Below are 27,779 nucleotides of genomic sequence, written 5' to 3'. Positions count from 1 at the left end.
TTTTAAATATTTTAGTCATCAGTATGATAGTCTGCATTTATCTTGTAGACATATTTTTTTTTAAAGTATTTTTGTCATTTGTATGATTGCCGTTACTGTTTAGTTAAAAAAAACACCAAATATATCAAGTATTTTATATATTAGCATGATAGTCTGCATTTATCTTATTGTTTAGTTAAAAAAACACCAAATAAATTTTTTAAGTATTTTATTCATCAGCATGATAGTCGACGTAAGCTTTTACTTTGAAAAGTAAAAGTAAGAAAGATATTTTTTAAATGTATTTAATTCCAGACGCAAGCTTATATTTTGAAAAGTAGAAGCTCGGGACGGCACCAGGTGGGATGGCATGAGACGGGATGGCATGACACGGCACGCTCCAGGCTGCAGCCATACAGTCTTGCGCTCCTGAGAGCAGCTGTGGATCATCCAGCAGGGGGCGCTGCTGGACTCTTTCTTTCTTTTTCTTTACAGAAGCTGTGGCTACATGACAGAACAACAGGATCTCTAAAGACATTGTGACGGTATTCTCGCTGTAGACACAGCTGAGAAGTTTAAAGGCAGCCAAAATCTACATAAACCCGGGTGTTTAAATTTGATAATTGTTTTACTTGTATAGCATCCAGCTGCGCTGTGGCCTTCCTGTATGTGATTACCTACCCGGCTGGACACATTTGCTCACGGCTCGCCCGATCTCCCCGTCCCAGCTGCTGTACGGGCGCGTGTGTGGGGACACACGCACAGAGATTTCCCCGATTATTAGATGGATGGCAAAACATGCCAGGTGGGTTACATGAAGCCCAGGGGCTCTGAGAGCGAACCGGTCTGAGCCGAACAGGCAAGGTCTAGCAGGTCGGGGCGGTCTGCAGCTGACAGAGAAAGTCTCTAAACACCCTGAAGAGAAGCTCCGAGGCTCATTGGCCTCCGGGCGACATCGACAGCTGTTTGAACCTGACGGTCCTGTCCTGTCGGAGCACACAGAGCCCCAAGGACCAGACATCTGGTTGGACCACAAACAAATCACAACCCACAGCTCTGTCCAAAGAGATTTAATGGAAGGCGTTCAAAACATTCTGGCCTCAGCCCACACCTCAGGAGGCCTGCTCCCTATTATTTGCCATTTGCACTATTTTTCAAGCGATTTGTTGATAGAATGCCTAATAAACTGTAAACCATTTGTAAATAACATTAAAAGTTGCAGAGGTAAAAAACGGGATTTGATTATCATAAAGTGTGCATTTCTGTAAAGGGGAGACTCGTGTGTACCCAGAAAACCCATTTTCATTCAGATATCTGGAGGTCAGAGGTCAAGAGGCCCCGTTTGAAAATGGCCATGTCCAATTGTTCCCTTGCCAAAATTTAGCCTCACTTTGAAGCATTGTTTAGTTTCACATGACACCAATATAGTTTCTCTGTAGCTTTAAAACGGGGCCCGCTAGAGCTTCTGAAAGATTCAGGGCTGAAAAAACATTTGAGACTGGAGCCCCATTCACATGAGATTGAGAAAAATATATTTTTTTAATGCTAAAATTCTGTATAATCATTTATGACTTTTCCCCCATTTTCCCATGAATAATATGATATATACTGAATAAAAGTATATTATGATTCTTTGTTACCATGCATCCCGGTCTCCTAATAATTAAATTCCTATATGCAACTATAAACTGAATTCTTACGTATGGATGGAGGAACAGGAATGGAGCCTCGCCTGTCGGCTCCTCCTGTCCTCCCCTGAATGACCTGACGGCCAGGTCCTGTCAGTCCACAAGGAGCTCAGAAATCCAGTCTGACCGAAAACGTCTCACAGCTCTATCCTCAGACAAGGCGATTATGAAACAGCTCACAACAGCCGTGGTATGTTGGGATTTTATCACAGCTAAGGGGCGGCAACGTCAGAAAATGTGAATCAGTGTTTCCCAAAGCCCAAGATGATGGCTTCAAATGTCTTGTTTTGTACACAACTCAAAATTCAGTTTACTGTCACAGAGAGAGGAAACTAGAAAATATTCACTTTTAACAAGCTGCAATAAGAGAAGTTTGACTTTTGTTTTAAATAAAAAATGACTCTATAATCAAAATAGTTGGTAATCAATTCAATAGTTGACAACTAATCCATTATACGTTGCAGCTCTAATTGTTTACTCCTCTATAGAATCAAAGTAAGTACTAAGCACCAGCCTTCCTTTTTTATTGCCGAAGAAAATCATTTCAGTCTTATCTTTGTTTGATTGAAGAACTTTTTTTTCTGCATCCAATTGTTTCCTTTCCCAAGACAAGAGAGACATGAGAGAAAGTGTCAGAGTGTAAGGGAAGTGAGTGTGGACACTTTCTCTGTCAGCTGCAGACCGCCCCGACCTGCTGGACCTCGCCTTCTCGGCTCGGACAGGTTTGCTCTCTGGCCTTTCATGTGACCCACCTGGCAAGTTTTGCATCCCTACCTGCCCTGCGACCACCGCCCCATACCCCCCCCACCTTTTTGAGGCATAAAAGTAGCCTCGGTCCCAGCAGCTCTTCACTCTCCGCTCAGAGCCGACAACCAACCGACCCTCAGCCATGACCTCCTTCTCCAGCCACAGCAACTACATGTCCACCCCCATGAGGAGCTCCGCCATGTCCTCCTCCTCCTCCTCCCACCGGGTCAGCAGCATGGGGGTCGGCAGCGTGTACGGAGGAGCCGGAGGGACTGGAACCCGTGTCTCAAAGGCCTCCTTCTCCTCCTGTGCTGGCGGGGTCTTGAACCTGGCTGGCGTGACCGTCAGCGAGAAGGCCACCATGCAGAACCTCAACGACCGCCTGGCCACCTACCTGGACAAGGTGCACAGCCTGGAGAAGGCCAACGCCGACCTGGAGCTGAAGATCAGACAGTTCCTGGACAACAAGACCAAACCTGAGGCCCACAACTGGACGGCGTTCTACATCCGCATCAAAGACCTGCAGGATCATGTGAGCACAGAAAGTCAGATATCTATTTTAAGGGCATTTTGTTGTGTTTACACATCTTCTTAAATTCAAATGTTAAGGGTATTTGCATAAAACTGATCCGCATGTGTTTCATATCAACATGTTTGGAACAGTCTCAGCTTTTTGTAAAGTGAGGCCTGAATGTGTCCCCGAGCAATGTGTAAAGAGATAATATGGCCCTGAAAGTTGAAACCTTTACTCATGCGGCGGCAAGGGCGTATCTTTGGTTTCAACACTAGGGGGGGTTGAGAGCTCCACTTTTGAGCAAAATTTTTATTTTGAACGTCACACTTCATTTTCTGCATTCTGCTGAATATTTCTGCAGCATTTTGTGCCTTTTCTGCATCAATTTATGGTTCAAATGTCTTTATTTATGTAGAGGAAATTATAATAGATTGTTGGGGGGGGATGCACTGGCTAGATTTGATTATTGGGGGGTTGTAAGTCCCCCATCCCCCTTGTAAATGACACCTATGTGTGGAGGAATTGTTTTAGTGCTTGACAGGAGTAGTCTTAAAGTCAGTAAAATCGCTTTCTGAGTAGGAGTGTTGTCTGTTAGGGTTAGGCGCGTACTTCGTCCTCAGAGGGTTAACATTTTAACATTTTATGTTTTAAACTTTTTTTCTTTTTAGGTTAGTTTTACAACTTTTTGGGTCTTTTTTTAACATTTTGGTTTAAAGTTTTAAACTTTTAAAACTTTTTCAGATTAACTTCGCTGCCTGTGGAAACACCGGCCTCGTCCTCGCCATCGACAACGCCCAGCTGGCCGGCAACGACTTCAAAGTCAAGTGAGTGTGAGACTTGGGGGTGTGGGGGGGGGGGGGTTGTATTAGTTTGGCAGTTGAGTTCAAATATTAATCTTTGCGCAGCATCGCTTATTACACATCAAACCAGTCATTTCAGCATTCCGGCGAGTCTCTGGAAGTCATTCTCGTGTTTTTTTTCAGGTTTGAGCACGAGCTGGCCATGCGTCAGTCGGTGGAGGCGGACATCAGCGGGCTGAAGAGACTCCTGCAGGAGCTGACTCTGAGCCGGAGGGACCTGGAGATGCAGATCGAGGGTCTGAAGGTGGAGCTGATTAAACTCAGGATGAACAATGAGGAGGTGAGTCCACTGAAACCCCACAGAAAGATAAATTAAAAGCTTCAAAAGACAGAAGACTAACCGGCGTCTTCCTGCAGGACCTGCTGGCTCTGCGGGCCCAGGTGGGAGGCCAGGTGAACGTGGAGGTGGACGCCGCTCCTCAGGAGGACCTGTCCGCCGTCATGGCCGGAATCAGAGACCACTACGAGACCGTCACCAACAACAACCGCAAAGAGCTGGAGTCCTGGTTCCAGGCCAAGGTGAGACCACAAAGTCCTGTTTCCTGCCCTGAATGGACTCATCGCTGCCCCCTCTTTTATTGTTCTGAAGTTTTAGCTTGGAATTTTTATAACTTAGGAAGGTTTTGGAAAACACTTTTTTCTAGTTCGGGGGTGTTTGGCAGATAACTCTACATCGCGCTGCTGTCTGATATCCTGATGTTTGATCGATATCATCATTGGTTGTTCTTCACAGTCAGGCGAGCTGAACAAAGAGGTGGTTGTGAGCACCGAGATTCTGCAGACGACCAAGACCGAGATCTCAGAACTCAGAAGAATTTTTCAGAGTCTGGAGATCAAACTGCAGGCGGAGATCAGCAAGGTAAGAAAACACTAAATCAAAAACAAAAAACATTGTTGTGTCTTTTCCTGGTTTTAAAGGCTGCATTACAGTAAAGTGATGACATTTTCTGACCTTACCAGACTAACTAGCTCTTGTATTATTTGCCTTTACCCAATTAGTCATTATATCCCCATTATTGGTGATTATTTATCAAAACTCTCATTGTGTTAATATTTTGTGAAAGCGCCAATAGTCAACCCAACAATATCGCCACAATATCGACATCAATGCATTTGTTTAAAAATAGCATTATATTTGATTTTCTCCATATCGCCCAGCTCTAACTAAAGGGCTGTCTAACTGGGAAGTCAAAGTGACAGTAAGAGTTGAACACAGCTGACCTGACTGTTCCTCCCTCTTCCTCCTGAACAGAAAGGATCTGTGGAGATGACTCTGGCTGAGACCAAGAGCCGCTACGTCAACATGCTGGCAGGTTTCCAGAGGCAGGTGGAGGGTCTGGAGGAGCACCTGGCCCACCTCAGGGCCGACCTGGAGAACCAGAAGGCCATGTACGGCGAGCTGCTGGACATCAAGACCAGACTGGAGCTGGAGATCGCCGAGTACAGGAGGCTGCTGGACGGAGAGAGGTGAGCCGGGGGAAAAGTTCAATGAGCTCAGTGTGTTTTCACTGCCGCTTACTCTTTCATACAGTTGGTCTTGTTGGTCACGATAATCCCACCCGCAGCCCCTGATGTAAGCAGGACTTTGTTGGAGACCAGCGAGAGCCGGTTCTTTGGCCGTCGAAACTCAAAGAACTGGTTCGAGATTTTGGCACCGGCTCCGAACCGGCCCTCGAAATGCGTTTGTGGAAGCAGGGTAGTTGTATAACGGGGACAAATACTTACAAAGTAGCTTAGCATGTTAGCATGATAACATTAGCTAATCATTACACTCTAAGAAATAAATATATAAGATAACAGGAAAAACTTCTGGCAGCTCATTACCCATGCTTTGTCCCCTAATTAAAAACAGAAAGTTTGTTTAGCTACAGTAAAAATACAGAACATTTTTTCATTATTTAAAGTTCTCTCATCCAAAGCTGCTCAGTTAGTAAAGCTCTGAAAATAAAATCTGTTCTTTATTCCCAAACCAAGTGCTGTTGGTTAAAATAAGTTAACTGCATAGTAAGAAAACCCATTGGTTTAAGTCTCAGATAAATAAAGACATTAAAAAGTCATTTATTTTCTGTTCTGCAGCACCGCCAAGACCTGCACCAAGACCAGCTCCAAGAACACCACCCAGACCACCACCAAGACCTCCAAGGTGGTGGTGATCACGCAAGAAGTGGACGAATACGGAAACGTGATCAGCAGCAGTTAGATGAATGAATGAATGGATCCAGAATCAGATGCTGAAAAGTTTAAACTGAGTCTTTCTCCGGTTCTTCAATAAAGATGAAGTCTGAAATAGTTTAACGTGTTTTTATTTCACACTGACGGATCAGCTGCTGCTCTGACTTTATTAAACAGAATCATCTCTGACGTGTACCTGACGAGGACACTTTTTAAATGTTTATCGACTTTCTTGGCTCACTCAATATTTTTTTTTCGCAATCGGCTTAAATCGTGCGTTGCATTTTATTTTACGGTACAATTAAAAAGACATAATAAGCCGTACTTTGTATCAAATTAGACCAAAACTAGAACAGTGTTTTTATTAGACAATAAACGAAACAATTATAACCTCATTAAAGGCCAAACACCTGAATGATGCTGTATAAGTACATTAATATAATAAGCCTTACTTTGTCTGAATTAGACCAAAACAAGAAGTTATGTGATCTTTCTTAGACACAAAATGAAAAGATTTATACGCTAATTAGAAACCATACACCTAAATTGTGCTGTAACTAGAAACGCATATATTGCCAAAGTCAAAATATTCTATATCTAGACAATATAACAAACCTAATTACACTATTTATAAACCAATACCGGTGCTTATTAGAAGAAAACTAGGCTACTGGTAATGTCAAACCACGTCACATCTGCCACTACTTCAGTCACCAATACCTGCTCTCTGGAGTCCCAGTGGTGTTTTGTATGTGGTACATCCTGAATATATATATATATTTAATTTATATATATATATATATTTTTTTTTTAAGTAGCAGAATTGCCGACATTTTTAGTTTTTACGGGAAACTAATTACACACTCAGCATATGTGGATGAAGATTAGCATGTATTTGGAGTTGTGGATGTGTCCACCTGATGAATGTAAGTCTCATATTCACCCTCCTTTCAGCTGTTTTTGGTAACTGCTAACTTCTGAGTAGGGATGGGCGGATTGATACTGTGGTATCGATACTTTGATACTTACAAGCTACTCATTTGGTATCGATCCCTTTAAAAAAACTATTGATAATAAAATAAGACATGGGTAGCTGCATCACTTCCAAACGTTTCCAATACTTTTGTATAAAGTTTGTGCCAAAAACAGCCCTGAAGCTGGCCCTTGTCATATGACTGTGGAAATGTTGTGACGGAACCTAGTGCACACTGCGCAGCCGCGACCACTTCAAACATGTGGGAGAGAACAAGGGGGTAAGCCAGCCTTCACAAAGCGTACCTCACATGGAGCCATTTTGATGCTAATAAGCCATCAGGTGCCGTTAGCATTCCATTGACTGCCATTCATTTTGGTGCCACTTTTTACATCTGAAGCATTTAAAGACTCTATTTGGCCATTGTTTATTTCTAAAGAAACACAACAATGTATAAAAGGCTCCATTACATTGTATCTCTATGTATGTTTTTTTTTTTAAAGTACGATTGTGTCATAACCGCACGACTTACTGTCGCATAGTAGAGGAATTACCGTACAGTACAGGAGAAGCTCGCAGGCAGTTTCGACTTACATTAGCTGTTTAATTACTAATGTTAACTAGCATTTTAGTAAGCAATAATTAGCCTGTGCCTATGTTATCTCCTTACATATACCTACGCTCTCCGTCTCTGCAAGATTCGGAATGATTGAGATTTCTCTTGGCACAGCTACCAGAAGACTTACAACTTTCAGACAGGTTGCTCACGTCACATCTACGTCGGCAAGCTCAGTTTGCAACTGCGCAGTAACGCTCAGCGCTCACCGGAAATGTGCTTCTTAAGGTTGTGACACACCAACCAGACGGCCGACCCTTGGCAGAAAAGGCAGTTGGACTGATCAGTCTCCCCAAGTTGGTCAAAAAAGTGCCTCGGAACACACTAAAGCAACAATATGTAATACATCTCCATAACAGCAGGCGGCGCTAATCTGTATTGTCTCCCAAAAATGAAAACCGGCAGCTGATTGGACGAACGCGTCTTGTGGGTCTGATTGGAACACACCAAACGGACTCGAGTCGCTGACCTCGCCAGACTGTCCGACGGCCGATTATCGGCTTGGTGTGTCTCGGGCTTAATAGACTTCACTGGTCTCCGGAAAACAACGGAGTCACATTGTCCATTTCTTTTACTGTCTATGAGAGAGAGAGGCGAGAGGGAAAAAATGGCGAGAAAGACAAGCGCAAAAACAGCGGGAAAAAAGAGAGGAATGGCAGAAAGAAAACGTAGTGTTGTGTGGTGTTATTTTTCTGAGCTGGAAAGTCAAAGATATGGCAAGATGCACCATTTGTGATTAAAAAGGCACATAGCAGCAACACAAGTAACCTGTTTAAACATCATGAAACACTATAATACTGTACTATTGTTTAACATACACATTATTGTAGTCTACAAAGAAAAAGGTGCTAACTGGAACCAAAAATGGTTCTTTGGAGTGATGCCATAGGGGAACCATTTTTAGTTCCACAATGAACCATTTAACAAAAGAATGTTTAAAGAACCATTTCTGTAAAGGGTTCTCTAAAGAACCCACAAAGGTGCCTCAAAGAACCATCACAAAATGGTTCTTTGAGTTACTATTATTGGTGCCTCAATAAACCATATTAAAAATTGGTTCTTTAAGGAACCATTTTCAAGAAAGTTCTGGTTCAACAAAGAACCTCTTTTAAATGGTTCTTCAGAATAAATGGTTCTTTAATTTTTTCATAATTGCTTTTGTAATAAATTGTTTAATAGCCAGTATGTGATCTTGTTTTCTACAGTTTTATTTGAAAAATAAATAACATAGGCTACCCGTTTAAGAAATTATCAGTATTGATGAAATTGAAAAAGTTTGGTATCGCACCTCCGTACTTCTGAGGGAAACATGACTCTTCAGACCCGTTTATAGCAAACAAGCCGATACCCACTGAACACTCCCTTCCCAGAAACAGACTCATACATTTAGCAGCTAAAGAGACTGACTACATTATGGAAAGGATCCCTACAGAGTTACATCATTGATTCACTGAAAGCACTTTGAAATATATGTCCTACTCAGTTCAATAAGCTACAGAAACCCAAATGTGTATGTTAAATCCCATAGTTAATATAGTCTGAGACATTAACCATAGATTCAGTAATAAACATTTCTGCCTCTTTATTAGTGTTAAAGATTAACTGGTAGTGACGTAGCTTATTCACATTAATCAACGGAATAGATTTTATAATAGGCTACTGTTATATTACCAATTAAGTTCTACGAACTAAAGAGGAAAACGGTCTTCAGATGAATTGTGTGGCTCTTAAAAGAGCCGTTGTGTTGTTGTAGTTCCTCCAGATCAGGTTTAACCTCCGAAGCCGTACAGGGTGCGGCCCTGCCTCTTCAGAGCGTACACCACATCCATGGCGGTCACGGTCTTCCTCTTGGCGTGCTCGGTGTAGGTAACGGCATCACGGATCACGTTCTCCAGGAACACCTTCAGCACACCGCGGGTCTCCTCGTAGATCAGACCGGAGATACGCTTCACTCCACCGCGGCGAGCCAGACGGCGAATGGCGGGTTTGGTGATGCCCTGGATGTTATCACGGAGAACTTTACGGTGACGCTTAGCGCCTCCTTTACCGAGTCCTTTACCTCCCTTACCTCTTCCAGACATTTTGAGTTCAGTCGATGTTGGATCGTTGGGAACGAATGAGCTGAACTTCAGCAGACCGGCTGTATTTATATCTTATCTGCGGACGTAAGAGAGGACAGACGGCGCCAACTTCGGTGGGCGAAGCCAAACCCAGCAGCCCTTCCCACATTATTTTTCAAAACGTAACGTTTTTCTTTCCTTTTGATGATGATGTATCCATGTATTTGTTTTATCCTTCGTGTCTTCCTGCCTCTATAGTAGTTTTATACTTCTGAGGTTCAGAGTGAAGGTTTACAGCCTCATATACCTGACCTTTGTTTAACATTTATTCTAATAATAATAAGTCCTTTCTTTTCAAGGAATGAGTGGACCTAAATTATGATAACTCATGGCTAACAATTAAGTTTCTCTGTGAAACGTCTCCTTCCTGTCAGGTCATCTTTCTCTGTAAATAATCCTGATAATAACAGTTTGATTTGTTTCAGGTATTTTCTCAAATCAAGCTTTATTGTTCTTGACTTTAGTTCACAGCTACCTGACTTTTTCAGTCTAGTTTCAGGATAAAGACTTTACATCACCCTTAGAATACAATCAGTTTTAAAATGTGTTTTTTTTATATATATATATATATATAATCACAGGTTCATAATGTAATGTGTTACATTGTTGAACACAAGATGGCAGCAGGAGATAACATCATGGTGAGCTGGGGAGGGAATCATTACCAAATGTAAGAAATCACAGAGAGGTACTCTAACTATTTATGTTTGAGACTGATCAGAAACATCAGGGGAACAGATTTGAAATGATAAAAAAATAATAGCCTATATACTGAACAGTTAGAGTCAGAAGCTCAGTTAAGGAACATATAGGTCAATGGAAGAAACTAAATGTATTTATTTGTAAAAAAAAAAGAAGAAAAAGAAAGAAGTCAATTTCCCCAAATACAAACTGTATGTCTATCTATCTATTTATCTGAGCAGTTTAACCCATTTTTTGTCACTAAGTATACCTCATGCGTCATGTTATCCTTTTGTGTGTGCTGATTGCACATTTACACGTCATCAGTCCCAGTCAGATTCAAGCTGTTCCAACATTTCCATCTTTGTAGCTCAACGTTATCATCTCTAAAGCACAATATTTCCATCTCTATAGCACAGCAAGGGCAAGGTGTCTCAGAGATTTAGAAGTTGAGTACAAATAACACGTCTTGTTCTACATCCAGAATTTGACTTACTGGAAAAGAGCCAAGAGATGAAAGTAAATGTAGATGACATTATCATGTTAGAAAAGAGTGAACTATTTAGGATGTACATAATAACAATTATCAGGCGAGGCCATGGCTTTGAAAGGCCTCACTAAAAATTGAACAAAAGGAGGTTTCTTTTCAAGGGTGCAACAAATGTCATCTTGATGTGCAGTTTGACTGGGTTGTTGTGCCAAGGCCAATACCATATGATGAAAGCCTCGACGCAGCGTTATTATGGATCCCACTACATAGTCCAACACATCAGGACGATATTCATAAGGACACAGTTCAATAACAAGACGACAGAAGTACAGGTTAAAGCTGAATTTATAGTTTCTTCACATGTTCAGTTGAGCGTGTGATGATGTCACAAATGGATCCCCATAATAACCAAGAGGGAAAATAACATAAATCATGCAAGAACTGCCAAAATGATTGGGTCATATTGAGCTGTAAGGAAAATTTCCATAGTTCATTTTATCTTTGTAGAATCTGAGCTGCTGTATTGATCTGAGGTTTTAAAAGAAGTCCAAATCTAAATTTCAGTCAGTCAGTCTTTACTAGTTTTCCAATATTCAGGAATGGTATCATTAAAACAGTATAACTGTAACCAGTGACGTAGTCTCCCTGGAGAAGTGAGTAGCAGTAGCCTAGTATATGACTAAGGAGAAATCCTCCTTTATTGTAATGGGGTTTTGGTCTGATGGTGATTATACTGTAAATTGACAAAAAGATGTGGATATACTCCATTTTTGTCCGTGTGATCAGAAGAACTACTAACTATATATGTAACGTATTCATCAGCAGAGGAGCTGTTCACAGCGAGCAGCTCTGATAGGAAGTCTGGCTAAACTCGGCCATCTTCAGTGTGTTTGCTGCCACCAGAATAACTTCAGTTTATTACAAACTCATCAACAGCAGATTGTTGTTTTAACGTCGAGTCCCTGAACAAACATGTGGGCCAACAGGAAAACGGCTTTAAATGAAACTGTGATGCGATTTAAATCATTTTAGAGGAGAAATGAATGGGAAAAGCCGCTGAGCAGTGCTGTCCACGGCGGTGAGGAGGTGAGGTTTGGAGGCTCCACAAACAAAATGCAGAGATCATCAGAGCTCTGCGGGACTTCAACATGAAGACACACGAGTCCGCTATCGGCCCCGTCACTGTCAGACTGCAGCACTTCTCCCACATTTAGTTTGGAGGCTTTTATCAGTGAAGAGAAAACACAAAATGGCATCCAGACGGCACAGAGAAGCCACCGACCGGGATGGGCTGAGTCTCCACGGTTCTCATGGTGTGTTTAAGTACACCGCCCTGCTCTGTACTTTTCATCAGTCCAGTGACAGTCAGACTCTCTGTGTTACCGTGAGTAGGAACAGAACCTTGAGTAGAAAATGGCAGAAGTAGCTCCAGCCGCCTCGCCGGCCAAAGCAGCCAAGAAGAAGGTTTCCAAACCGAAGAAGGCCGGCCCCAGCGTCAGCGAGCTCATCGTTCAAACTGTGGCCGCTTCCAAGGAGCGGAGCGGCGTGTCTGCGGCCGCCCTCAAGAAGGCTCTGGCTGCCGGAGGTTACGATGTGGACAAGAACAAGGCCCGCGTCAAGACCGCCATCAAGAGCCTGGTGGCGAAGGGGACTCTGGTCCAGACCAAGGGGACCGGGGCCTCCGGATCCTTCAAGATGAACAAGAATGCTGTTGACACCAAGGTTAAGAAGCCGGTCAAGAAAGCCGCTCCTAAAGCCAAGAAGCCCGCAGCGGCCAAGAAGCCTAAAGCAGCGGCAGCTAAGAAGCCAGCAGCCGCTAGCAAGTCCCCGAAGAAGGCCAAGAAACCTGCAGCGGTCAAGAAAGCAGCCAAGAGCCCCAAGAAGGCCACAAAGAGCCCCAAAAAGGCGACCAAGAGCCCCAAGAAAGTGGTCAAAAAGGCCCCTGCAGCCAAGAAAGCCCCCGCGAAGAAGGCTGCCAAGCCCAAAGTGAAGAAGGCAGCACCCAAGAAGAAGTGAGCTGTACTCCGTCTCATCAACAAACGGCTCTTTTAAGAGCCACCACATCATCCTCAAAGAGCATTGTCCTTTTTAATCTTATTGTCAGTAACAGCACACTTTATATCAGCAGTAAACACAATGGTTATAATGTATTAAATCTTTACAATAAGAAACCTGACCTACTTAAACGAGAAAGTTGTTTACCCTTTAAAACCAACAACCTCCTAAATGTCTTTTTTTTATTTATTTATATATATATATATATATAAATATCACAATTGCTTCAAAATCCCACAGAAAGTGAGCATCAACTTGTCTGTGGAAGTGCAATCAAATCTAAAACTGGTTTCACGGGTGAATGTAGAAATTATTTTACTTAATATTTAATTATTTTTATTTATTTAAGGAAAACAAATCTTAAATTAAAAAATTGAGATTCAACTTAATTTTATACCAAAACAAGAACACATTTTCGATAATTCAGTAAAAAAAATTTAAGAAATCAATCAAAAAAGGATAGCCTACAGGATTATTTGTCTTTTGGATAATTCAAAAAAACGTTTTAGTTTTCAGTGTAGATTCGTGATCTATAGCCTAGTGGTTTAGAAACAGTAAATCTACTTCCATGGATAAATTGTTTGGCCATTAGAATCACACTATTAAACATTTATTTTTTCAAGTTACAAGTCAGATATCTAAAATAACATCAGCTTTGGGACGGTTCAGAGCCGGTTCTGGGTCGGTTACTTTGTGTTGGCGCATGCGCAGTCTCAGTCACAAAGGTCAGCCAATCCTGTACGAGCAACATCACAGTTTCATTTGCATCAGGCGAATATAAAGCAGGCGTCCGGAACGTGATTTTATTAGTTTCAGGAGCGCCAATCCGAAACAAAGATGCCGGCAGAAGCCACAGTGAAAGCGCCCAAGAAGGGCTCAAAGAAAGCCGTGACTAAGACTGCAGCCAAGGGCGGCAAGAAGAGGAGAAAGAGCAGGAAGGAAAGCTACGCCATCTACGTGTACAAGGTGCTGAAGCAGGTCCACCCCGACACCGGCATCTCCTCCAAGGCCATGGGCATCATGAACTCGTTTGTGAGTGACATCTTTGAGCGCATCGCCGGTGAGGCCTCCCGTCTGGCTCACTACAACAAGCGCTCCACCATCACTTCCAGGGAGATCCAGACCGCCGTGAGGCTGCTGCTTCCCGGGGAGCTGGCCAAGCACGCCGTGTCTGAGGGCACCAAGGCCGTCACCAAGTACACCAGCTCCAAGTAAACCATCCCACTGCTGCAATCCACTGAACTTATCCAACGGCTCTTTTAAGAGCCACGCACTACTTTTTGGAGAGCAAAGTTTCATTCATTCAGTCATGTCTTTGTCGTGTTACATTACATTTTCTATGATCTTTGTTTGTTTAACTTGCACTATATTGAGTTTCTATTTAATTAAGTGTAACTTTCTTCATAATTGTCTTCCACGTATACATTTCTATCTTTATACTTGTTTGTACCTGCCTTGTTTCACTGGGTCAGAATAAAATAATTTCAATTGTCTGGCACATATTGCAGAATTGACATTAAAGGTTGACCTGTCAAAGAATCCTGTAGTAATCCTAAAATGTACTACTTAAAAATGGGTTTTTAATAATGGGAAATGTTACTTGGTCTTATCAGTGCTTTGTGTTAGCCTTACGCTGTTCTATTACTGGTAGACTTTACATTTAGGCAACTATAGTGTTTTTACTCTATAGCTGTGAACAGATACACCAGCTCGAAGTAAACCTGCTGTCAGACCCACAACACGGTCATTTTAAGAGCTACAGCCTTTACAAAGAATTGGGGCATTTCAATTCATGGGGGTGCTTTAAAAAGAATTTGTGCATAACTCTGCCGTTTAATGTGAAATGAGCCCAGATTAAAATGCACACTAATCGCCACCTTCTGCCAACAAACATTGCCTCCAGTTTTTACAATAAGAAACCTGGCCTACTTAAACTGAGTGTTTAAAAAAAATGAAATAACTGGTGAACCAAATCTCAATTTATAAATTAGAGATTAAACTTCATTTTGTACCAAAACAAAAACATTTTCATGTCCAATCTTTTCGCACAATTCATATAATCCAGTAAAGAACACACATTGCTACACATCTAAGAGTTTTAATTAAAGGATACAGGATTTATCAAAAAGTTGTCAGTATAGATTCGTGGGCAAATGATCTCAAATTTAAACATCTATATTTAAGTGAAGGTGTCTCACTACTTTCATAATGTTCTCTCTATATGAGAACATGTATTTCATCCTGTCTTACTGTATATGACCAGATACTTACCTGTTCCATTTCCTTTACAGTTCATCCTGTTACTATAGATAGCCTGAACTTTCTTTAATATTCCTTTATATAGTATTACACGTCGATAGCTTTTCGATGATAACAGGAAGACATCTTTAGATGAAGTGTATGGCTCTTAAAAGAGCCGTTGGGGTGTTAATCTCCCAGCAGGTTTACTTGGAGCTGGTGTACTTGGTGACGGCCTTGGTGCCCTCAGACACGGCGTGCTTGGCCAGCTCCCCGGGCAACAGCAGCCTCACGGCGGTCTGGATCTCCCTGGAAGTGATGGTGGAGCGCTTGTTATAGTGAGCCAGACGAGAGGCCTCACCGGCGATGCGCTCGAAGATATCGCTTACAAACGAGTTCATGATGCCCATGGCCTTGGAGGAGATGCCGGTGTCTGGGTGGACCTGTTTCAGCACCTTGTACACGTAGATGGCGTAGCTCTCCTTCCTGGTCTTTCTCTTCTTCTTGCCGGTCTTGCTGACGGCCTTGGAGACGGCTTTCTTAGAGCCCTTCTTGGGAGCTTTGACGCTGGGCTCCGGCATGATTAGTTCTGAGAATGTAGCTAATCGAACGTAGTGACGCGCTACCGAACGTTCAATTTGTATCCACTCGATGTAAATATGACTGTGCTGTTGCTCGCACAGGATTGGTTGTCTTCTGAGCGCGGGACTGAGCATGCACTGAACAAGTAGCCGTTCCTGTGAGCAGATTTTTTTTATTGTCGGGAACAAAGACAAGTGATGTTTTGTGATTGGGATTGACTGCATTAAGGGAAATGTCACTACACCATTAACAGTTGTAAACTATGAATAATGTATAATTTTCTATAAAGTACTACACTACAAGCTGTCTTGTTAATAACTTTAATAAAACATAGGCTATTGGTAATAAACATATTTGATAGACGGCCATGGAAACTGATAAAAAGTTATATTGTTGCAAAAAGTTAAATATTAAGAAACGGATCATTTTAGGATTAAAGTGAAAATTGCATATTCTGCCATGACTTTCGTGGGGATATGATAGGCTGCTAAACACAAACACCAGTCCAGATTTTTTGTAATGAAATACATTTGAATCCGTAATTTTCATCATTTGTATTGTTTTTGAAAATGAACTGGTAACTAAATACAGGTGCTCAGTAAACTTTGTAGTTGTAGTCCAGTGTACACTCCTGAAGGCATCAAGCCAACTGTTTGAGATCTGGTTTTGAGAGATAATATAAACTCATTTAGACTTTGTTTGGCTATTGTTGCAGTGAACAGAGATGACAGTTGCCCCCGACCCCAAATGCTGCTGTGTTCACAGAGAATGTTGTGGGAAACCAGTGAATGTAAGTGTTCGTATTAGACGGTTTTATTGTAGTTATCCTTTATTTTATGACTATATCAAACATCTCAATAAATCAACATCGTATTTAAAAAAAAAAATAGATGCGATTCATTGACCGACAAGAAAAGGACATTTTTTCTTAATCATTGCAGATTGTATTTGGTTTTAATCTGAAAAGAAACTAAAGTCAAATTGAGTAAAAATAATTTGTAATGTTTAGTACTTTTTGCTTGAGATAGTGGAGTAAATGTTTAGGTAAAGTCTTTTATGTAAGTTAGCCTACCCTTATCAATGATAGACTTTTCTTCATATAAAACATAGCTCTCTATCAGCTAAGTGTTTGGCTCTTAAAAGAGCCTTTTTGGGTCTGGTTTCCAGCAGTCAGCGAGTCTCCAGTTTTACTTCTTGGCGGGCTTCTCGGTCTTCTTGGGTAGCAGGACGGCCTGGATGTTGGGCAGCACTCCGCCCTGAGCGATGGTCACTCCGCCCAGCAGCTTGTTGAGCTCCTCGTCGTTGCGGACAGCCAGCTGCAGGTGACGGGGGATGATACGGGTCTTCTTGTTGTCGCGGGCAGCGTTTCCAGCCAGCTCCAGAATCTCAGCGGTCAGATACTCCAGCACAGCCGCCAGGTAGACGGGGGCGCCAGCTCCCACACGCTGAGCGTAGTTTCCTTTGCGAAGCAGCCTGTGAACACGGCCGACTGGGAATTGGAGCCCTGCACGGGAGGAGCGGGTCTTTGCCTTAGCTCTGGCTTTTCCTCCGGTTTTCCCTCGACCACTCATTTTCAGATGCTCTCTAAAGTCACGACTCAGAGAAATGTTTTCTCAACAGCTGAAACCCTCCCTTTTATGTCCGCGGAGCGCGGGAGCCGGTCATTTCCAGCCAGACCAACCAACCAACCAACCAACCAACCAGAAAAGAGGCTTCCAGCAGAGGGCGGCCCGCTCTCACATTTTGGCGGACTTTTTGAAAGGATTGTCCGCCAATAAGCGACGGAGATTCGGGCGGTGGGTCGCTCCTTGAGGCGGTGCTAAGCTCCACCTCGCCAATCAGAAGCAGCCGAGCCGGAGGTCTTAAGCAGCGACACCAGATCTACATCCGGTCCCACACTTTAAGAGTCGCGGGTCTCTGTGTTTCACTTTACATTGCTTCTGATCGCAGAAAGGAAAAGCCATGGCAAGAACCAAGCAGACCGCTCGTAAATCTACCGGAGGCAAAGCCCCCAGGAAGCAGCTGGCGACCAAGGCTGCCCGTAAGAGCGCTCCGGCCACCGGCGGCGTGAAGAAGCCTCACCGTTACAGGCCCGGTACCGTGGCTCTGAGAGAGATCCGTCGCTACCAGAAATCCACCGAGCTGCTGATCCGCAAGCTGCCCTTCCAGCGTCTGGTCAGAGAAATCGCTCAGGACTTCAAGACCGACCTGCGCTTCCAGAGCTCCGCCGTCATGGCTCTGCAGGAGGCCAGCGAGGCTTACCTGGTCGGCCTGTTCGAGGACACCAACCTGTGCGCCATCCACGCCAAGAGGGTCACCATCATGCCTAAAGACATCCAGCTGGCCCGCCGCATCCGCGGAGAGAGGGCTTAAACTGTCTGCTGCTGCTGCCGCTCCACACACCACAAAGGCTCTTTTAAGAGCCACCAAATCGTCTTCAAAGAGTATTTCCTTTTTTGTTCTTATTCTGTTTTAAACCCGAAACTTACAATCTTACAAAGAGGCATTTAGGAGAAATATACAGGTACAAACATACGAAGTGTTATAAAATAAACGGCTGGCTGTGTCTTTGGGTAGTGTGAAAGATGTTTTTGCCTGTAGGTGCCTTAAAAAGATCTCCAGACTGCAGTTTACCTGCTGACATTTAAGATTTTAAACTAAAGTCATGCCATCATTTCTCATCGTTTGAGGTTATAGTGAGTATATTTCCCTTTCTGCAAACGGGAGTTACACAGTATGAAGTAAAGTGACAAGTTCCAGTTTGTCACACGTTTTGAAATGACTCATTCTGAAGAAATAAAGGAATAACTTTAATAAAATAGATGCTTTCATCTTGAAGTCTTCAGCCTGTCTCCAGCTCATAGTATGTCTCTCTTATTCTAATCTAATTTGAAGCAGAAAGGAAATGCCCATATGGGGCAATGCATGCTTTTTAACAAAAGAAAGTAATACCCAACAGGCACCTATAGTGTTGACTAATAGAATCTTACTTTTCTGAAGCTCAAGTCAAAGAAAGAGACAAGCTTTTACATTCATAGAATATTTTATTTAGAGGAACAAAACCGCATAGCGATGTTCACATCTAAATCAGTAAATAACATCCAAGGGGACAAGAAGGAACTTCATCCTCAGACCAAGGAATAAATGACGGGGAAGAAGAGCTGGAGAAGGAAAACATAAAGATCTCTCTCCAGTAAGAAGGCCTCACGCAGGTTCTTCAACACCAGGTTACAAGGTGGTTCGTACAAAGATCTTTTCTTACAAACTGGACACTCCTGTGTTGGTTTCTCTGTCTTTACAGAAGCTGTGGCTACGTGACAGAACAACAGGATCTCTAAAGACATCGTGACAGACCGGACAGCAGAGATCCTCCTCTGATCTGGAAGCCATTTAGTCTCTGAGTGAAGCTGAAAACACGGCAGACAGAAAGTATAAGTCATGGCTCCCTTCCCTCCTCTACCCACTTCACTGAAATGTACTTTCACTTTGAGTCGTGCTTTTAGTCAAACTCACCTTCACTGTGTGGAGTGTCAGCAGGTTGAAGCAGCAGCAGTGTTGTAGTTTTCCACTTTTCTCTCCTGTAGCTGAACTCACTCAGAGGAAGTTGTTAGTTTGGTCTGAAGGTGACTCTGATCGTCTGTTTTTTAGTCTGTGTGTCTGTGCGAACCAACTGTTTCCTGGTTTTGTTTCAGGTGAGGGGTAGAGCTCTGTCACACCTCCTCAGATAAATGCTGTTGTGTTTTATTCCAAAGTGCTGATTCATTGGATTTGTAGACTTGACAATGTGCAGCAGGCTGATGCAACAGTTATGTTTATGTCCAAAGTAGTAGTGATAGTAGTATCAATAAACAACAACTCTGTTTTTCATGTGTCTCTGGGGGGCTAAATAACACTCCAAAGTCAGGCTACATTTTGGCAAGGGGAAAAACTGGCATGGCCATTTTCAACAGCGGTCCCTTGACCTCTGACCTCAAGATATCTGAATGAAAATGAGTTCCGAGTACCCACAAGTCTCCCCTTTACAGAAATGCCCACTGTACGTTAATCCCATGCAGTTCAAATCTGTTATAATACAGCAAGAGAATGACCATCATATACATCCATCATAATGGTCTAAACCACGTGTCAAACTGTAATCACTGTAAAAACAATGATTTAATCATTGTTTTTGCTTGATTTGCTATATTCTAGGATGGCTTTGGAACTTTTTTGCTCACTTTTTCAGGGCTTTATGTGGACCAAACTGTAAGTGAGAAGACTATATGACATGCAATAATTGAGTCAAAGATATTTTACTTTTTCGATGAAATAAAAGCATGTCAATAAACTATACATGTCTGGCCCTTGATGAAAAATGTATCTATAGGTTCCCAGCTTTCAGATAATGTAAACCCCTCCTATGTGTCTACTGTCGTAAACCCCCCTTCTATGTGTCTACTGTCGACCTGCTATCTCTGTTAGGTTTAGCTTTTAACTGACCCAGAAGGCAGAGACAAAACACAAGACTCACAGAGCAGTTTAAGGGGTTAAATATGAAGTCAATACTCAAGACAAGGCAGTGCGGTTGGTCAAAACCGGGACTGGGTATCTTCCAGGTTGGAGTTGAGTTTGCAGAGGGCTGACCAATGATGAGTCCAGGAACAAGCTGAGGTGATCCAGAAAGGGAGCACAGCTGAGTCTGTGAGATAGCCACGCCTTTTCATTTGAATATGACAAGTGGAAATAAATAAACGAATGTGACATTATGAAATAAAAGTCCCCCGAAATAAATTAACCTGTACTAATGAAAGAAAAATCCACTGGAAAATAACTATTTATTCATCGAAATGACTCATTTATATATTTACATTTACATTTATTTAATTATATAGTTATTTATTTATTGCCTCATTTATGTATTTCAGGATGTATTTCATAGGCATTTTGATTTATTTGTTAATTTATTCAATGTATTTAATATTGAATAAAACGGAATTCCATAGTTGGAGATGTGAGGCACAGGATATGCAGAATGTTATTTCTTTCTTGCGAGCAGTGGTGAAAAGTGACAAAGTACATTTACTCAAGTCTACTTAAAGCTACAGTGCGTAGTTTCTGTCGCCCCCCCCCATGAGGAATTCTAAGTAATGACAACAACACTGTCGGCGCGTCCACATGATACAGCCTACCGTGATCACGCACCACCCCCACCCCTTCTCCACGCAGTTGCTAGTAGCCAAGGAGGACACGGAGGATTAAAGGCCCTGAACACCCACACAAGTGTTTATAGTTAATGTGGACCTTTTCCAGGACTGTGTGGGTGTGGTTAGACTGAGTGATTGCCATCTTCCTGAGTCCACTGTTAGTGTTGCACCTGTTAGGGCGGGACAAATGGCACCTTTGTCATCCTTATTGGTAGAAAGAATTTGTGACCTAAGTTCCCATCAAAGCTTCCAGCCAGAATCAATGGTGTAGTCTACGTGATATGCAGGTATATGCAGTATACCCACTAAGAAAGGTCCAGGATTTCCATATACCCACTTAAAAATGCACAATGGCACGACGTAACAACATACTTTCCATTATAATTTTTATACATTTTGAATTGTCATCTGTGTTTTTTTTTTTCTTCAAATAGGCTAAATAAAGGTATTTTCACCATAAATTGGTGCATAAAAGTGTGTCAGAATGCAGGAAATGAAGTCTTTGATGTTCAAACACCCAGACCCCCCACAATGATATGCCGCCCCGCTCTCCAAAAAGGCCCATTCTGGCCCATATATAGGCCCATAAATATACAGTACAGTATACCCACTACAATACATTAGACTACACTACTGGCCAGAATAACTGAAAACACCTGTGTGGGTGTCTAGAGGCTTTAAAAAAAAAACATGATGGACTCTTCAGAAGAGGTCATTATCTTCACTCAAGTTTCTGAGCGGGAAAGTCACCGGACGCCACAATCTGAACATAGCCATACTGAGAAATACAGAGAGAGTTGTGTGGAGCTGATAGTCTTAATTAGCTTTGTAGCAACTCATTTGGCAACGGCTTGAATGTAACGGAGGTTCAATAATATCAAAAAGTTTCGAGGTAGTTGTAGAGTAGTTCCATTTCATGCAACTTTTTACTACACTACATTTCAGAGGGAAATACTGTAATGTATACTCAAGTAAAGTTCAAGAACCTAAAAATTGTACTTAAGTACAGTGCTTGAGTAAATAGCCTTAAGTTGCTTTTTACCATTGTCTCTAAACTACACAGATGATTTAATATTATTAACTGTCCGAGGCCTGGTCATTGAACGGCTCAAACTGCAATCACAAGATCAGCTCTTAGCCAATCATATGAATGCTGATAATGGTTTCAGCTCTCTATTCAATTGGCCTTTATTTCAAAATAAGAGTGCACCGTTACTCAAGATAACCAACAAATCAATCCTCAAACATTTAGGCCGGCTGCACAATGGCTGCGTGGCGTGAGCGTGGCGTTTCTGTTGCGTGTCAGTTGCGTGGCGGCTGCGTGGCGTTTTCTATGTCTTTGCACACTAGAAATGTGTCCGACGCTGCTGCTGCTAGCCTTGTCTGTACACACGTACTGTATGTTTCCCATTGATAAAATGGAAATACCATGTTAAACATAAATATATACTGATTTGATTACAGCAAAGACAACGTCAGCAGTATTGACGGCAAAATAGGCTACAGAATATTTCGGTATTGGCAGGTGCAATATTTGAAAATCCATAATTTTTTTGTTTTGTTTTTTTAAAATAACATTTATATCTAAATTGATGTCAAAACCAAGAGACTTTCAAACATCAACATGTTATTTATTACATGTATTCATGTCAAAATGACGTATAAATATCTTTTCATATTCTATTTTGCCTGGAAACGCTTCCAACACTCTTGCGTGCCGCGTGAAAAATAGGCGTCGGTCCTATTTCTAGCATGCACGCGTTTTCGTTTTCGCGCCCCGGGACGTGCACAGGCAGTGTACAGCCGGCCTTAGCTGAATATCAATCAATATTCAAACAGGATTATATTAATCTAAAACCAGATTTAAAGAACAGGACCCAGGAGTTACAAAGGAAGATGAGATTAGACATGTAGTCACAACCATTATCTACGATTATAGATTGTCTTTATATGGATAAAATGCAGAAACTAATAAATAAAAAAACTTTTATTTTTATTTTTTAAACTCTTTTATTTTCATTCAATCAAAAATGTTTAACTCAAGTGCAAGTGGATGCCATACTGTACTTAGTATGAATATTTTACAGTTATCAGTCATAAATAGAAGTTGTTTGGATTGCAAAATGTGAATGTGACAATAAAATGCTATATTAAATATGTACAGGCCAGGTGGCACTGCATACATTGTTGTTCACAAGATAGTGTTCAGAGTGAGCACCATTAACACTGGCATATTAAAGGGCAATATGTAAAAACCATTAAAAAAACCAACCTCTTGTTCTGCTGTTGGTAGTTGGAAATCAGAAGCGCACTGGATGTGAAAACTTCAAGAATGTGCAAGAAATAATAAATATTTGATATGAATGTTATGAGAAATAGGAGGGGAAAAAATGGGATCTTTTGTAAGATACGCGGTAAGTAAAATGATATATAATATATACAATGTATTTTAGACTTCTTGAGACGTGAAAATGGGCGGATGATACCCAAGCTTCCAAGCTTTTTTTTTTAACGTGTGCTTGAACGAACCAATCAGTGTCCGGTGAGGAGCTTCTGGCAGCAAACTGACGTGGTTTAGGTGTTTGTGATGGCCGTGACTCTTCATTCAAACAGTGGTGGATGTGATAGACAGACGGTTCATCCAATCACACGCCAGGTATATATATTTTTTTTTTAAACGTGTTGTCTGCCAATGATTCTGAAATGGTTCTGTGTCAACAATCCATCTTGTGTGTTTGTTCAAGGTCTCTGACCAGCGGAGAAATTGCGTAACTGTTGCCCTTCCAGAGCTATTAACTCTGGTGCGTCTCGGGCGAGTTACAGCTCATTTGTGTTTGACCTGGTCGACTTCGAAATCTCAACGCATGTGAATATAAAGTTTGCCAGTATTATACCAAAAAAAAAATACAAAACATGCAAGCCCAGTTAAACCATTACATTGCATTTAACAAAAGGTAGATATTTATGCAAAAGGAAATATCAGTGACCTGATGTGATTGTAGGAAATACGCAACTCTGATTACAGCTGTTCCTGTTTGGCCACATTTTACCCAAAATGCTTTCAGTTATCAATCGGGGTCAGGTAATTATGACAATACTCTCCAGCATATTCAGGTTACAGAGTCAGGAATCTGAATCGTTAACACATCAGGAGCAGAAAGATTGTCTTATCAAGCATCAGTGTAAGTATGTGTGATTGTATATCGGTACACGGTGTTTTTTTTGCAGGGTGACCGGTTCCTGGTCCAGATGAAAAAGGAAGGCAGGACTCATTCTCCTTGTGATTGCATCTGTTTACAAAAGGCCTCAAACTGCTGCTGTTCCAACTCTGTCATCACCTTGTTCAAGGCATATATCTGTAAATAAAGAAGGGAAGAAAGTTGACGCAGTTGATTATAAAAATAAATAAATAAAAAAAAAAAGCAGAGATGCTCAAGTCATTTTTTGCAGGTCCAAGTCAGGTCTCAAGTCTTTGGTCACAAGTCAAAGTCAAGTCTCGAGTGTCTTATGGTTATAATGAGCTTTCGGTTATCTGCTGCATGCCAACCGGTCTGCTTAGAACACTGCATAGCTACTGTATATAGCATGTACTGTATCGTCACTCTTTTATCTATTAGCATACAGTATCAGTGTTGATTAGTTTGGTATATGATCACTTTAAAAAGGCTACTACAATGCAATATGAAACCTAAAACTAAATGAAAGCTTTTCTTCAAAGTATGAAGTTATAATAGCCCAATGTGATATCATGACTTCACGTAAACATACACGTGTTATCGCAAGGCTACGGTTGGTTTTTAACGTCACACGCGGGGAAAAAGAAAAACGTTTGGGATTAGGAAAATATGAACTGGGTTGGGTTTAGCAAAAGAAAAACGATCCCCGCTCTCCTGTGTGAAAGTCCTGCGTTTTAGCGATCCACCACCCCGACCAACCTCCACTATGCGGATTTTCCCCCTTTCATACTACCCGCTACGGCGTCAATTCACACGCAAACGCAAGGTGATGTAAGTCAATGGAGGCCAAACGGCGTTGGTAAACACGCTGAAATGCGAGTGTGCGTCTTAGTAACACGCCAATAACGGCATACGAATTGGCATGTCATACATACGCCACGTCATGAGATCAGTCTGAATAGCCAAAGACAAATGACAAATGGCAGCAACAGTTCCAAGTGTGCTTGTCATGGTGTTGTTGTTGCTGCAGCTTACAGTGATCGGTGTCCGCGCGCACCATTTGCGTTAAGGTTTAGGCATAATAACAAGTGAGGGAATTACATTTAGCTTGTCAGACATTCCCTTAATGTTAATGTACCAAAACAATACAATAACGTTTTGTTCACAAATCCCGATATCAAGTCGGGTCTCAAATCTTTTGAGGACGGAGTGTGTGCGACTGAAGTCCCCATCTCTGTTTTTCAGGAGTGAGAAGTAATAACTGCCCGTCTTTGACTGTTGTTGAAAAAAAAAAGGAGTGAGAAGTCATTTAAAAAAGGGTGATGTTAGCCACCTCTGCTCTCTGTCGTTGTTTGAGCTCTTGCTGTGCGGACTTCTGTTTGGCTCTGTCTCCTCTGGTCGGTGTAGAGTTCAGCTTTGGCTTGTCTTTACGGCAGGCAGGCTCCATGGCAACAGCCCCCCCAATCAACCTGGGTGGGTTTGAGGTAATAAGATATTTGACTTGTTTTGACAATCTTTACTGTAAAGTTAAAGAGTCGTGCTTATCTGTAAAAACAACTTTGGGATAGTTTTAAGTAAACCCAACATACAAGTATTCGACTTCAATTTGATCAACACATACGTGCATACACGAATTACAACATCTGATGCATTTCTAAAAGTATAATTAGTTAAAATAACGTTACTGAGTGTAGTAACGTTAGCTAGCTAGCTAGTTGTGTGTTGAATAGGAGAGTAAATCGTAACAGTGCATTAGAGGTCTTAAATCTTGTTCTTTAATGTAGCGGTAGGCTAACCGTTACTTATTACATTTAAGCGAACGTACCATTAAGTTTACGTAGCGTACGCTTTAACCATAGCTATAAATAGCTATAACGTTAACTTTAGCCAGAGACGGTTTAGAAAGGATCTTTGCTTTAGCTACTCTAGCTAACGTTAGCTTGTTAGCTGTCGTTAACTTTTTTAAGTAAGATTCCAACCAACAATAACATGTTTATTACAGTTAATGGCGTACCTACCTTTGAATTGTACAAGGCAGAAACCAGTAATATACTTTGATTAACGTCAAGTTAGCCAGTAAGTTGTCTGTCTGTCGCTAGCTAGCTACTAACGCTAGTCGATCAAAACAGCTGTTCCCCAGGTGTCACCAATAAACAAATCCGAGTTTTGCAGCGTTTGTTCAAAGGTTCCTGTTGTTTGCGGGGGTCCGTTTTTTTCTTCTTCTGTCCGTTAAATTGGTATACATAAAACGTCCCCTGCCTTACCGCCATCCAGCGGCGTTGTCTTCAAAATAAAAGAATTTAGATAAAAGATAGAATGCCCTAAAAGCAATTTTGTAGTTCCTTGTTTGTTTCTTACCTTACCAGATTTATTTAAATAGTGCATGCGTTGACAAATGAATGGTCACCTTCCACTACTCCGAAATGACCAAACTCTCTTTGGTGTATCATAGAAAATACAATGAAAAGAGTAAACTTTGTAGATTAGGTGACTCAGACATTACACTTCATTGCTGTGAGCAACAAAAATGTAATTCCACTCACCTTCATTGTAGGCCTATTTAATCTCAGAGGTAGATATCTAGAAACCTTATCAATTCAAACTATGATTTCCATGGCTAAATATTATAGTTGTAAGTCCAAAGTGTTTTCGTGCGTTGGGTGAACTGGACCTTTGTAAGAAATGTAGCCAGCTTTTACATTCGTTGTAAATCACAAGCAATGCTTCAATTTTCAGATATACCATGTATCTCTTAACATGCTTAATGTTAAGAGATGAAGCATCAGCAGGAAAGAGTGAAATTGGTACCATCGATTCATTCCACTACTTTATGTAGGTCCGACCACAAGATGTCGCTCTTGTCTAATAGTCCAGTTGTATTCATAACAAAGAGTATGAGTTAGTATTTTTTTAAATTTAGAATTCAATTTACAAATATTCAGTCATCACAGTCCGTAAACATAAAACTATACATAAATAAGTGCAAATAATATAATATGAAAGTAATAATTTAAAAAGAAACACATACCACGTAACACGTAAGTAAAGAAGTGACAGACTTGCAAACTTCATTAATGAGAGTGACAGCAAAAGTTCTTAATTAAATCATTTTGAGTAGATATCAGTTATTAAAATACCTTTCTTATTTGTTACCAATTGAAGAGACTCAAAGTACATGTCAGTTTCAATTTGGAATAGTTTCAAACATGGTGTTGATTTGGGAAATGTTGCTTTGTGAATAATGGAACTTACCTTATAAAATGAAGAGATTTACAATATTACATGAATTCCTATCTTTACATTCAAAATATGTAATAATGTGTTTCCCTTCACGTGTAATTGTATGTGTTATTTTAGATACCGTATCATTTTCACAACTAAAAGAAATACATAATGAACAACCATAAAATGAAAGAGATGGGTTAACGATTCTTGTTCTGTCTTACAAAAACTACAATAATTATCAATAGGCATGAATTTTGACATAAACAGGTTTGTAGGATATATATATTATGCAATATTTTCAAGTGTAATTCCCTAACTTTGTTTGTGATACAATATCTAAAAGGAACAAGCCAGTTAATATCAGTAAAATGAGAATTCCAGAAAAATGTCCCTGTTATTTTCTTTACATTTAGAAAGCATTATCTAATGTGCTTATTAGGACATTTGCTGCTCATAATATCAATGCCATTTATATAAAGA

At 41.3% G+C, this 27,779-nt stretch overlaps 7 protein-coding genes and 1 pseudogene across 7 annotated transcripts; 4 read left to right on the top strand and 4 right to left on the bottom strand.

Annotated features, from left to right (window-relative positions):
• Positions 1-2,556: 2,556 nt before the first annotated feature.
• On the top strand, positions 2,557-5,988 carry LOC144517331 (keratin, type I cytoskeletal 50 kDa-like). Its single transcript, XM_078249410.1, has 7 exons — positions 2,557-2,946; positions 3,670-3,752; positions 3,912-4,068; positions 4,146-4,307; positions 4,522-4,647; positions 5,041-5,255; positions 5,892-5,988. Exons 1-7 carry the CDS (start codon positions 2,557-2,559, stop codon positions 5,986-5,988), a joined length of 1,230 nt encoding a protein of 409 aa, XP_078105536.1.
• Positions 5,989-9,114: 3,126 nt separating this feature from the next.
• Positions 9,115-9,652, bottom strand: LOC144516352 (histone H4). The gene has a single exon (XM_078247579.1). The coding sequence runs from the start codon at positions 9,628-9,630 to the stop codon at positions 9,319-9,321; it is 312 nt and encodes a 103-aa protein (XP_078103705.1). The 5' UTR covers positions 9,631-9,652; the 3' UTR covers positions 9,115-9,318.
• A 2,558-nt stretch (positions 9,653-12,210) lies between these two features.
• LOC144517332 (histone H1 pseudogene) lies at positions 12,211-13,038 on the top strand (annotated as a pseudogene).
• A 535-nt stretch (positions 13,039-13,573) lies between these two features.
• Positions 13,574-14,162, top strand: LOC144517336 (histone H2B-like). Its single transcript, XM_078249413.1, has one exon. The coding sequence runs from the start codon at positions 13,733-13,735 to the stop codon at positions 14,108-14,110; it is 378 nt and encodes a 125-aa protein (XP_078105539.1). The 5' UTR covers positions 13,574-13,732; the 3' UTR covers positions 14,111-14,162.
• A 1,177-nt stretch (positions 14,163-15,339) lies between these two features.
• Positions 15,340-15,714, bottom strand: LOC144517337 (histone H2B 1/2-like). Its single transcript, XM_078249414.1, has one exon. It carries the CDS (start codon positions 15,712-15,714, stop codon positions 15,340-15,342), a length of 375 nt encoding a protein of 124 aa, XP_078105540.1.
• Positions 15,715-16,623: 909 nt separating this feature from the next.
• Positions 16,624-17,286, bottom strand: LOC144517334 (histone H2A-like). The gene has a single exon (XM_078249412.1). The coding sequence runs from the start codon at positions 17,284-17,286 to the stop codon at positions 16,903-16,905; it is 384 nt and encodes a 127-aa protein (XP_078105538.1). The 3' UTR covers positions 16,624-16,902.
• A 329-nt stretch (positions 17,287-17,615) lies between these two features.
• Positions 17,616-20,045, top strand: LOC144517333 (histone H3). The gene has a single exon (XM_078249411.1). The coding sequence runs from the start codon at positions 17,678-17,680 to the stop codon at positions 18,086-18,088; it is 411 nt and encodes a 136-aa protein (XP_078105537.1). The 5' UTR covers positions 17,616-17,677; the 3' UTR covers positions 18,089-20,045.
• Positions 20,046-22,882: 2,837 nt separating this feature from the next.
• Positions 22,883-26,237, bottom strand: svbp (small vasohibin binding protein). Its single transcript, XM_078249409.1, has 3 exons — positions 26,093-26,237; positions 25,408-25,543; positions 22,883-24,254 (listed from the first exon to the last, which is right to left on the bottom strand). Exons 2-3 carry the CDS (start codon positions 25,519-25,521, stop codon positions 24,168-24,170), a joined length of 201 nt encoding a protein of 66 aa, XP_078105535.1. The 5' UTR covers positions 25,522-25,543; positions 26,093-26,237; the 3' UTR covers positions 22,883-24,167.
• Positions 26,238-27,779: the final 1,542 nt, after the last annotated feature.

Source organism: Sander vitreus, chromosome 4 (assembly GCF_031162955.1).
Source record: "Sander vitreus isolate 19-12246 chromosome 4, sanVit1, whole genome shotgun sequence".
In the NCBI taxonomy this organism is placed as follows: Eukaryota; Metazoa; Chordata; class Actinopteri; order Perciformes; family Percidae; genus Sander; species Sander vitreus.
This window is presented reverse-complemented; position numbering and strand designations above follow the sequence as displayed.

Excerpts from the sequence above, each read along its gene's own strand:
- LOC144517331 (XM_078249410.1), top strand. The coding sequence starts at position 2,557 with ATGACCTCCTTCTCCAGCCACAGCAACTACATGTCCACCCCCATGAGG. Across the intron at positions 2,947-3,669 it reads TCAAAGACCTGCAGGATCAT|ATTAACTTCGCTGCCTGTGG; the intron begins GTGAGCACAGAA and ends AAACTTTTTCAG. Across the intron at positions 3,753-3,911 it reads GGCAACGACTTCAAAGTCAA|GTTTGAGCACGAGCTGGCCA; the intron begins GTGAGTGTGAGA and ends GTTTTTTTTCAG.
- LOC144516352 (XM_078247579.1), bottom strand. The coding sequence starts at position 9,630 with ATGTCTGGAAGAGGTAAGGGAGGTAAAGGACTCGGTAAAGGAGGCGCT.
- LOC144517336 (XM_078249413.1), top strand. The coding sequence starts at position 13,733 with ATGCCGGCAGAAGCCACAGTGAAAGCGCCCAAGAAGGGCTCAAAGAAA.
- LOC144517337 (XM_078249414.1), bottom strand. The coding sequence starts at position 15,714 with ATGCCGGAGCCCAGCGTCAAAGCTCCCAAGAAGGGCTCTAAGAAAGCC.
- LOC144517334 (XM_078249412.1), bottom strand. The coding sequence starts at position 17,286 with ATGAGTGGTCGAGGGAAAACCGGAGGAAAAGCCAGAGCTAAGGCAAAG.
- LOC144517333 (XM_078249411.1), top strand. The coding sequence starts at position 17,678 with ATGGCAAGAACCAAGCAGACCGCTCGTAAATCTACCGGAGGCAAAGCC.
- svbp (XM_078249409.1), bottom strand. The coding sequence starts at position 25,521 with ATGGAGCCTGCCTGCCGTAAAGACAAGCCAAAGCTGAACTCTACACCG. Across the intron at positions 24,255-25,407 it reads AACAACGACAGAGAGCAGAG|ATATATGCCTTGAACAAGGT; the intron begins GTGGCTAACATC and ends CTTTATTTACAG.